Below are 10967 nucleotides of genomic sequence, written 5' to 3'. Positions count from 1 at the left end.
TTGAGCAAGCGTGTCAGCACGTTCATTGGCTTCTGCCAGTTTCTCTGTAAAAGGAAGACAAGATTAGCTACAAACGTCGACAATAAAGCAGAAAGGAAGCAGAAGCAAAAAGAAGTAGCCAGGCACTACCTTCAGTTTTACTGGCGTAATCACGGTACCCAACGAATTGGGCACCGATGCGAAGAAGCTCTTTGATCATAGGCTATCAAGGAAAGACAAAGAAATAAAATGTCGGTAGGGGAAAAATGACGGCACACAGGAGTAAAACGGAGAAAATATAAACAGCGAGAAGCGCATTAAGAACTTACGTCATCCAAGAGAGGGTTAGAAGAGCTACTCGATTGAAGAGTAAGCTCCGGGATTGTTTCAACCCTTGCCCTTTTTGGTGAAGGGACAAGGGGGCTTGAAGGAGGAGTAGCAGTGCCGACGTTCTGTCGAGGAGGTGAAGTTTCTTCTCCTTCAACTGGCGTCTCCGAGGCGACTAATGTATGTGACGTACTCGTTCGAGCAGCCACATCAGCAGTTGGTACTTATTCTTCATCATCACTACGAGTAAATGTCGACAATATAAAAAGCAAGATAGACAAAAATCTTCAAGTACAAATAAACAGAGAAAGGGTACTTACGAACTGATGAGAGTCTCGAGATATGGATCATAAGCTGCCTTTTGGCGAGAAGGGACAGCTTCTTCGGCATTGGAGGTGCCGGAATCTTCGGCATCATTCCTTTTCCTTTTGTTCCTTGGAGAAACAGCAGGAGGAGGAGATTGTGCCGACGCAGTGGCTTCAGAGACATCCTCCTTTTCGTCAGATCCCGCAGATTTTCGAGATTCTGCGGGTTCATTTGCAAAAGAGGGGGCATCTTGGTTATCATCGGAGATAACGGCCCTTTCCTCGACTTCCCCACCTTCAGGAAGAGGAGGAAGTGAAACAAGATTGGGGTGGTGATACGTCTCCAACGTATCGATAATTTCTTATGTTCCATGCTACTTTATTGATGATACCTACATGTTTTATGCACATTATATGTCATATTTATGCATTTTCTGGAACTAACCTATTAACAAGATGCCGAAGAGCCGCTTGTCGTTTTCTGCTGTTTTTGGTTTCAGAAATCCTAGTAAAGAAATATTCTCGGAATTGGACGAAACTTTCGCCCAGGGTCCTATTTTTGCACGAAGCTTCCAGAAGACCGAAGAGATAACGAAGTGGGGCCACGAGGCAGCCAGGAGGGTGGCCGGCGCGGCCCAGGCCCTGGCCGCGCCGACCTACCTCCTGGGCCCCTCGTGTGGCCCCCCGCGTTGACCTTCCGCCTACTTAAAGCCTCCGTCGCGAAAACCCAAGTACCGAGAGCCACGATACGGAAAACCTTACAGAGACGCCGCCGCCGCGAATCCCATCTCGGGGGATTCTGGAGATCGCCTCCGGCACCCTGCCGGAGAGGGGATTCATCTCCCGGAGGACTCTACACCGCCATGGTCGCCTCCGGAGTGATGAGTGAGTAGTCCACCCCTGGACCATGGGTCCATAGCAGTAGCTAGATGGTCGTCTTCTCCTTGTTGTGCTTCATTGTTGGATCTTGTGAGCTGCCTAACATGATCAAGATCATCTATCCGTAATACTATATGTTGTGTTTGTCGGGATCCGATGGATAGAGAGTACTATGATTATGGTGATTATCAATCTATTGTTTATGTGTTGTTTATGATCTTGCATGCTCTCCGTTATTAGTAGAGGCTCGGCCAAGTTTTTGCTCTTAACTCCAAGAGGGGGTATTTATGCTCGATAGTGGGTTCATGCCTTCATTGAATCCGGGATCGTGACAAGTAGGTTCTAAGGTTGTGATGTGCTGTTGCCACTAGGGATAAAACATTGATGCTATGTCTAAGGATGTAGTTGTTGATTACATTACGCACCATACTTAATGCAATTGTCCGTTGCTTTGCAACTTAATACCGGAGGGGTTCGGATGATAACTCGAAGGTGGACTTTTTAGGCATAGATGCAGTTGGATGGCGGTCTATGTACTTTGTCGTAATGCCCGGATTAAATCTCACTATATTTATCATATCATGTATATGCATTGTTATGCCTTTCTCTATTTGTCAATTGCCCGACTGTAATTTGTTCACCCAACATGCTTTATCTTATGGGAGAGACACCTCTAGTGAACTGTGGACCCCGGTCCTATTCTTTACATAGCATACAATCTATCGCAATTGTGTTTTATCGTTTTCTTTGCAAACATCTTCCACTCGATACGTTTAATCCTTTGTTACAAGCAAGCCGGTGAGATTGACAACCTCACTGTTTCGTTGGGGCAAAGTACTTTGGTTGTGTTGTGCAGGTTCCGCGTTGGCGCCGGAATCCTCGGTGTTGCGCCGCATCACATTTCGCGACCATCAACCTTCAACGTGCTTCTTGGCTCCTCCTGGTTCGATTAAACCTTGGTTTCTTTCTGAGGGAAAACTTGCTACTGTGCGCATCATACCTTCCTCTTGGGGTTCCCAACGAACGTGTGAGTTACACGCCATCAGGTGGTCCTGTATAAAAAGAGGGAAGGATGTCAGAAAGGAGTAACAACACAAATAGCAAGGCAATAACAAATTACGCGACAATGTTTACCTTAGGAAGTGCATTGGTGGCGCTGTATGGTTTTACGCGATAAGTGGAAGGGATAGAGTCTTTCTTCTTGAGAGATGAAATTTTTCGGATAAGCCTATCCAAATCCTTGACTTCCAGATTCGTCGACAAGCGATCTGTGTCTTCATCGCCAGCATAATTCCAGAAAGGGTTTTTGCGAGCCTGAAGAGGCTGCACTCTGGTCCTAAGGAAATACGCCGTAATTTGGATGCCTGATAATTCTTTTCCACGAGTTTTTTGCAACTCATGGATGCGAGTCATCAGGGCCTCTGTCGAAGTTCTTTCTTCCTCGGTAGCTTCTGCGTCCCAAGAACGGCGGCGAAGGATTTTCTCGGCACCGTCAAAAGGAGGAATGTTGTCTTCGGCGCATCCATGGTTTTCTTCACGAATATATAACCACTTCTTGCGCCACCCTTGAACGGAGTCAGGGAGTTTGACGTCGAAGTAGTTGACAGAGGAGCGAACAGAAATAACAACGCCGCCTATATTATAGGCGACATTGGCAGAGCCATTACGGCGACGAAGAAAATGCGCTTCCATAATGCCCGGTTAGGGTCGGACACCAAGGAAGGCTTCGCGGAGGGTGATGAAGATAGAAATGTGAAGGATAGAGTTGGGCGTGAGGTGGTGAAGTTGGAGACCATAAACATAAAGTAACCCCCGAAGAAAAGGGTGAATGGGGGCGGAAAGACCGCGGATGAGGTGATCAACAAAACTTACCCGATACCCCATTGGAGGGGTTGGGTAGCTTTCTTCACTGGGGAAGCAAACCGCTTTGGGTTTCTTGCTAATCTCCAGCTTCTTCAAGAGATTCAGGTCCTGATTCGTGATCTTGGACCTCTCCCACTCCGCGGCTCCTAGATCCACGGCAGCCATCGATGAATCGGGTGTGCTGTGCCTGGTCAAGCGACGCGGTGGCATCAACAATGGCGGAGAAGTGTAGCTGCGAAGAGAAGAGCTTTGAGAGCTGAGGAGCGCAGGAGGAGGTTTTGCAGAGGAAAGCAGGGGAACGGCGCGAGCGGAAGTGTTCGAGGAAGAAGAAGGGGATCTTATATAGAGGTGCGGTGAAGCGACGGACCGTTGGATGGAAAAAGAATGCAGGAGATGATCACCACGTGGAAACAAGGGTAAAAAGGTATTTTAACATTGACGAGGTTACAGAACGTGTGCCAGAAAAAGGGGAGAACATGTGTCCCCCACTTGCACGACGTGTCCGTTAGATCGAGAATTGGGACCCACAAGGCAGTGAAAGAAGCGGTAATGGTCGGTTCCAAAATAGAAATCGTGGCTATCATCAGCAATGACGTCGTCAAGATAAAAGAAAAGCTCGACTATGAGGTTTCAAAAGTTTATCGACAACATAAGATTATCTCGGGAGCCTTTGATCAAATACAAGTTTTTGCCCAAACGCTCGGGGGCTACTTTGGAAAAAAGAAAATTCGAGTTTGACAAGATAGAAATGGCGAGAGCCTATGATCAAATACAAGTATTTGTTCATAGCCTCGGGGGCTACTCCCATCGGGAGCGCTAGTCGCGCACCCGATAAATATAAAAATATCGAGAAGGATTATAAATATAGCGGCAAGGAATACTAATCTGTGGAGCCTACACCCAAGCACAAGTCCTTGGTTGTAGCCTCGGGGGCTACTCCCATCGGGAACGCTGTTCGCGTGCCCGATGAATTTTTATTAAAAGAAAGAAGTACGAGTGAGTATATTTCGAGTTATACAGATAACTCTACATATACTCCCATCGGGAAGACAAAAAAAGTCATCAAATATGACTCGATAAAATGTGCTATTCCAGCAGTCGAAAAGCACTCGACAAAATATTCTCAGAGCGCTAAAAGTCGCGAATATATCTCTGAATGCCGCAAAACTTTGCGAAGGTAAGACCCCAGATCCGTTCTGAGCGGCGTGGCACCGTCTCTGACGGCGGATTGCTATTATTTTCCGTATCAACAGATACGAAGAAGAATCCTAACGGACGCGTTAGGTACCCGATAAAATATGACTGGGACTCGACAAAATGGTAAGACCTTAAGCGGCACCTGTCGAAGTTTACACCAGTATCCCGAGATCATGTCCGGGGACGTGATCTTGAAGTAGGTTTTTGCGGATTGCCACTAGAGCAGTTAACTAGTACCTGATCCGTCAGATGAACTAGCCCCAACTACCAGTATCCCTGTACAACATAATATTTACATGTCGAAAGATTATGTAATGAGTAAAATTGGAGATTTTCCTTGATTCTTCGATTCAAGAAGAATCTCGGGGGCTACTGACATAGGCATCCCCAATGGGCCTGCCAAAGATGGTACCCGTGGTTTATTCAAGGCCCAAGACCCGAAGAATAAGAAGACTTGGAAGCCCATTTAGTGTTAAGGAAAGATAGTTTGTATTAGGAAAGATAGAGACTTGTAATCTTACGAGCTGGGTACGAAACCCTCTCGAACTCTGTAACTTGTGTATTACGAAATCCTCGGCTCCGCCTCCTATATAAGGGGGAGTCGAGGGACAAAGAGAGGAATCGAATCTACCGTCAACATCACCCTAGTTTTCATAATCGTCGAGTACTTTTCGCCTGAACCTTCGAGATCTACTTGCCCTCTACTTCTAGCAAAACCCTAGTCTGCAATCTGTAGGCATTGACAAGTTAATCCTTTGTCATAGACCTCACCATAGCCATCACGGCAACATTGCAAAACCCTAATCCTCATCAATCAAAGCAAGCAACATCTAGGGTATTTCCTCGGGGGGGGGGGGGCAAAGCTAGTTAAATTGTGTCCCTTGTGTTGTGTTGTTTGTACACCGACGAATCCGCCAGCGTGCTCCACTTCCATAAAACCCAAATCCATAACCATGGACATTGCCGTGGTACCCCACGTCACTTGGAGAGTCATGCTTAAAGGCATTCCTGGAATTGAGGCAAGGGGACTCTGCCCGGCTTTTGTTTCATTGTGGCAATGTACTTGCTATAAATAATTCTATAATGCCATATATTTGGGGTTCATATCCTAGCTACGTGAGAACTCAGCAAGATTCAGAGCTAGCCTTTATGCGGCCGATGCGGCGACAAAGACAATATGCTGGGGGATCTTTCTACAAGTGTCCCTGAGACTCAAGAGGCCTTGTTGGGGTTCCAAATCCAATCATTTGTGGTGGAATGATTCGGTGTTGTTCACAGTAATGCTTTAAATTCGTTTTAAGGCAAAGCAAAAGTATACGACATAGAAGAGGGGATCTTGTTTATGCTCCCCCTTGCTTTGCACGAAAAAGAGGTAAACAAGTATGTCGATTGGGCCTGTTAATTTTATATATGTTCTTGTCTACTACTGACTACTGAGTGGGCATGAGATCCAAAGATAGGATAGAAATGTTCTGTTCGAGATCAACACAAATTCTTTCTTGCACACTGCATTGAGCACCAGTTCTCTTCTCCTTAATAGGTTGAGGAACAAAAATATTAGTAAGTGTTTTGGGTACCATTTTAGATAGATGTGACATTGTACATGAAATTTATCCATCAAGGTTTTGGGGAAGTTTGGGAGGCCAATCTGGCACGTAGCCAATCGATATCTCAAGATACAGGGATCTACTATTCCCACAAAAAATGGACGCCAATTAGGCGCGAAAGTTCACGCGACGCCCGAGCATTTCTGTACCTAAAACACAACATTCAGTCCAAGATACAACTCAATATCAAACTATAGACCATTATCCCATAGCAGACTCACGATAATCATTTCAATCATTTGAATTTCATATTTCATCAAAATGCTGCAACTGACATAAATTCAAAATAGTTTGCATTTTTAGTACCAATAGTCCTAGAACTTGAGATGAACATATACAAAACCAATATTGCCTTGTTGAGCAGCACCCCACAATTTTGAACTACCAACGGTATGTAAATCAAAGCCCCCCCCCCCGCCGCCCCGACGCGATGGTCCAAATAAAATCAGAAACGGTCTCAAAGGCGTGGATTGTGTCTCGCCATGGGGACAGAATTCTCACGTTCGTGTTGTATATTTCTGCAATGAAATAAGCCGACAACTACCATTCATTTATGCTAACAACATGCCTCCCTAAATTAGCCTACCCAACTAGAGCGAAACCGATTGTCCGAACACATCGCCGTCATCGAAGAAATGGTCGAAATCGTCGTCAAAGGCGCCGAACATATCATCCATCTCCACGGGCGCCCAGAGCTCGGAGTCACCGTCGGCGCCAGTGTCTGTGGCCACGGAGGACGAGACGTCGGCGCTATACTCCTCACGCTTCGTAGTGTCGTCGGATAAGGGCGACTGCGGCGGGTTGCGCGCGGTGCCGGCGAGGGCGTTGATGTGGGTGGGAACGGCGTGGCAATGGTCGGCGATGTAGGTGACGATGAGCACCCCGGGATTGGCCGGGCTGCGCTCCACCAGCTTCCTCGCCGTGCACGCCTTGAGGCTGCTGCACTTGTAGTATCCTCTGCATTCACAAGCAGCTCAATTTCAGTACACGTCACTTATGGCACCGTGTCATTTCAAGGGCGCCTTATGGTCCGAGAAATTTTTTTTTTTTTTTGAGCACAAATATCTGGAATATATTAAGTAAGGAAACTTGAAAGTACAAGAACGGTCCAGAAATTGGACAGCTGACCCAGAATTACAGAAAGAACCCTAGATAAAAATAGAAAAACAGCTAGGTCCTTGGGATCTTCTGCGCCTAACACGATCCGCCGTCGCCAGCACCGATACCTCCACGCCGGAGTCAGCGAAGAAGCACCTGCGGGCGCAGCTTTGTCGCCGGAGTAGTCCTTTAGAGGACATCTCCTCGTTGAAGTCGCCGCATCTATCACTCGACGCGGACGCCAAGATCTTGCAGAGGTGATGAGCATGTCGGCGGGGGCAACGCCCCGAACCACTCCGGTGGTCAGGTCCACGCCAGAGGCCGAAGCCTGCTTGAAGACCTGCATCAGCACAAAGGGGACAGCCGGAAACCCGCCTCGCCGGAACGAGACATCTGGACTCCTACAAAAGAGCAACGAGGGCCTGGAAACAGATCCCGCGCCACTCTCCACCACCAGCTCGCCGCCGCCGCAGGAGCCATCGACGGCAACACGAGGAAGAAGCCGGGGGGACAAAACACCAGAAAACGACGAAGCCAACCTCGCTTGGGCTTCGCCGACGGAGACAAACAGGACCCAAAGATCCTCACCGTCGCCGGCGAGATGGGGCTGGAACTTGAGCCACCTTATTGGACAGCACGGCGCCGCCACCACCGGAACGCCGCGCTCCCAAACCCTACAGCTACTACTATCTACACGCCAGGACAGAGCACCGGGGTTCCCCCGCCCTCCGGCCGCCGAAGCGACCGACGGAGGGGAGGGGAACCGGCGGGCTCGCCGGCGGAAGACGAGAGCAGACTTGGACGCCCTGGTTTCTCCTCACCCTACTGTAGCAGAGGATAAGGGAGACGAGAGTTGCACCGCGGACAACTTATGGTCCGAGAAATTAACTGATTACCGTGGGTACGGGGAGCCCTTGATGGGTTTCTGGCCGTACTTGCGCCACGCCCACTGGTCGTCGGGACCGGAGACGCCACCGTCGGCCACCGGCACCTCGCGCACCACCTTCTTCACCAGGTTCTTCTTGCTCTTGCTGCATCAAACGCCTAGTGTCAAACATGGCTTGATCCTACAGGCAAAGTATTATCTGCAAACATATAACCAAGATGTGTACCTTCTTTTAGGTCTGTGTGCCCGACCGCTCGGTTTCCGGCCGGCCTGCTTCCTCGTGGTCGCCGGCAGCGGCTGCCCGGACGTCGAGGCGGCCGGGAAGGAGATGAGCACCTCCCGCTCAGGAGCGGACGACGGCGTGATGGAAAATGGCGCCCGAGACAGCTGCTCGTGCTCCAAGTCCAAGTATTCCAGCATGTCGTATAACGGCGACGAGGACGCCGCCGCCCTCACCGGTTGCACCGGAGCCACGCAGCCAAGGATGACTTCCCGGGAAGGAGCGGCCACCGGAGGCGGCTCTGCTGGTTCGGAGCTTGGGACGTCCACGGCACTGGAACCACCGACGCAGCTCCTGACGACCGCCTCGAGACCCCAATCGCTGGCGGAGCTCTCCATTCCGGACTCCGGTAGAGGCAAGGGCGAAGTGAGGAAGTCTGACGATCGACCATGTACGGCGTGGTTGACTTTGGCATGGGATTGCGGCCGAAGTTTATATAGTGCTCGCACACGGGGCGGTGAGCTGAGGTAAGCTCTATCGCTCGGTAGAAAGTCAACCGCCGCAAGCTAAGTGCCCAGCACGAAGCGCGTCAGCGATTGATCGACGGGCTCCCGGCGATCAGGATATAAAGCTTGAAGATCGCATCCGGATTTTACACGTAACAGCTTCACGTGCCGCGTCCAGATGCTATAGGTGGGCGCAGCTGTCAGCGATCGCTTGACCAGCGCATTGTTTTGTTTTGATTTTGACTTTGCGCCAAATGTCAACCGAGAGGAAACTCACTCTTCTCTCAAGCGGCATGACCTGGCCACTGGTGCCATCGATCAGCAAGGAATCAACCTGGGATTATGCCCCGGGAGTAGGAATTGTTTAAGGCGCAGATACCATCGTCGATCATTGCCATTTTGTGCTTTGCAACTGAAGTTAAACTAAACTAATCATGCCGCCTCCGTCCGTCTCTCGGATCTGTTAACTATGGCTTGACTTTTGGTAATGTCAAACGAGAGAGAAGAAGGACCGGGTGATCGAGACGATAACGCGCTAGCCACTGTGGTGTTTGGTAGGCTGCATCTATTTTGGCGCTCTCGGTGTAGGTCTTTGGGGGCATGCCAAGTCCAAACGGTCATGTTCTTCATTTCGTTTCGTAGCTTGTGAAGCCACTAGTTGCATACTTGCATGGAGTAGGCAAGTATTTCCTCTTTATTTGGTACGCTGCACACAAGTTATTTTTTCTTGCCTGATGCACAACACTCATGTTTGTTTCGTACATGACGCTGCTATGGTAACCTCTTACATTTAAATGGTGAAGTCTCCTAGCAGCCATGAATGAATACTAACATTTACCAATATCCAGTTCAATAAAAGCCACTGGTAATAGGCAGCAAAAACCTAACTAAATGGTTGATGCACCACGATTAAAGCAATCATAACTCATGATGAATCACAAGTTCATCAGCGGAGGGGTTAGTACATACCATATCCCACAATATTACAGACCAGGAATCAGTTTTAATCAAGTCCTAGCTAATAGACGGATATCATAAAACCTCACAAAATATACATGATCTCATCACCAGATCATGACCACCAGAGAGTCAGAGACACAAGAGCAGCAAAGAGGCCACACTACTCAAACTTGCTACGCAACTAGGTCCTAAGACAGACCCTCCCCTCACAGTTAAACGGGTGCCATCTTAGCATATTCGCCAGCTTCAGATTTGTTGTCACATAGGTAGTGTGCTGCCTTGATAGTGATCACAAGCATGGATCCAAAAGTGTTCTCTGACTATTAAGTTTGGGCATCAAGATCTTATTCATCCGAGCATAGTGCATAATAAACTTGTTCACCAAATTAAAATATTTCGGGTAGGCCTAGATCAAGAAGACAGTGTGTTAGTATAGATAGACAATGTAGGTTATGAACAAGTAAAAAAGAAATGGTGCCATGAGGTGTTGCCTCATCTTCTCCTCATCGTCAATCAGAAAACATGTGATGTCATTGCTCCATTTGTGCTTGACTTGCTCTCTTATCTTGCTTATGTGGGTCCACCTCGTTCTCCACTTCCTGGTGTGGTTTTACCATAGTTTAGAAATCCGGACCATCGATTGAATCGGTGAGGTTCTCGGGTTTTTACCCTCGCTTTCTAAAATTTAATTTTCAAGCACTCTTACTAGTTTCGAACCGTGGGTGGAGTGAAATCCCACAAAAGGAAAATCAAAGCGCAGGTTTATTTTGGCTTGCTGGCGTAGACGGTCCAGTGTGCCTAAAAAACCAAATGAGAGGTTGGTTCTTATTTGCTGTAGAACAGTAGCACGAGCCCCCAGGCGTTGTATATTTCCCTTTGTTGTATACGTTGCACCTAGACATATACGTGATGTGTTAGAGCAAGTACAATAAGGTACAGTCAGCTGGCTATAAAAGATAAAATATTATAAGTTTGCTTAGTTGGAGGAGAGAGATTAGGAGAGAGAAGAGGAGTGGGCTATTATCTTGTAGCCAGCTCTAGCACGTGCTCCTAGGCACTATGTGAGACTAAAAGGTGGGCCATGTATTGTAAAAGTACTACACTTTTATAGCTCACTATTGTATATGTTGGCTCTAAGTT

The 10967-nt window shown here is 48.2% G+C and overlaps 1 protein-coding gene across 1 annotated transcript; it reads right to left on the bottom strand.

Annotated features, from left to right (window-relative positions):
* Positions 1 to 6700: 6700 nt before the first annotated feature.
* LOC124648174 (WRKY transcription factor 22-like) lies at positions 6701 to 8759 on the bottom strand. Its single transcript, XM_047187974.1, has 3 exons — positions 8368 to 8759; positions 8152 to 8286; positions 6701 to 7114 (listed from the first exon to the last, which is right to left on the bottom strand). The coding sequence occupies exons 1-3, from the start codon at positions 8757 to 8759 to the stop codon at positions 6748 to 6750; spliced, it is 894 nt and encodes a 297-aa protein (XP_047043930.1). The 3' UTR covers positions 6701 to 6747.
* Positions 8760 to 10967: the final 2208 nt, after the last annotated feature.

Source organism: Lolium rigidum, chromosome 4 (genome assembly GCF_022539505.1).
Source record: "Lolium rigidum isolate FL_2022 chromosome 4, APGP_CSIRO_Lrig_0.1, whole genome shotgun sequence".
Classification (NCBI taxonomy): Eukaryota; Viridiplantae; Streptophyta; class Magnoliopsida; order Poales; family Poaceae; genus Lolium; species Lolium rigidum.
The sequence above is the reverse complement of the archived record's forward strand: the minus strand, read 5'-3'. Positions and strand labels throughout refer to the sequence as shown.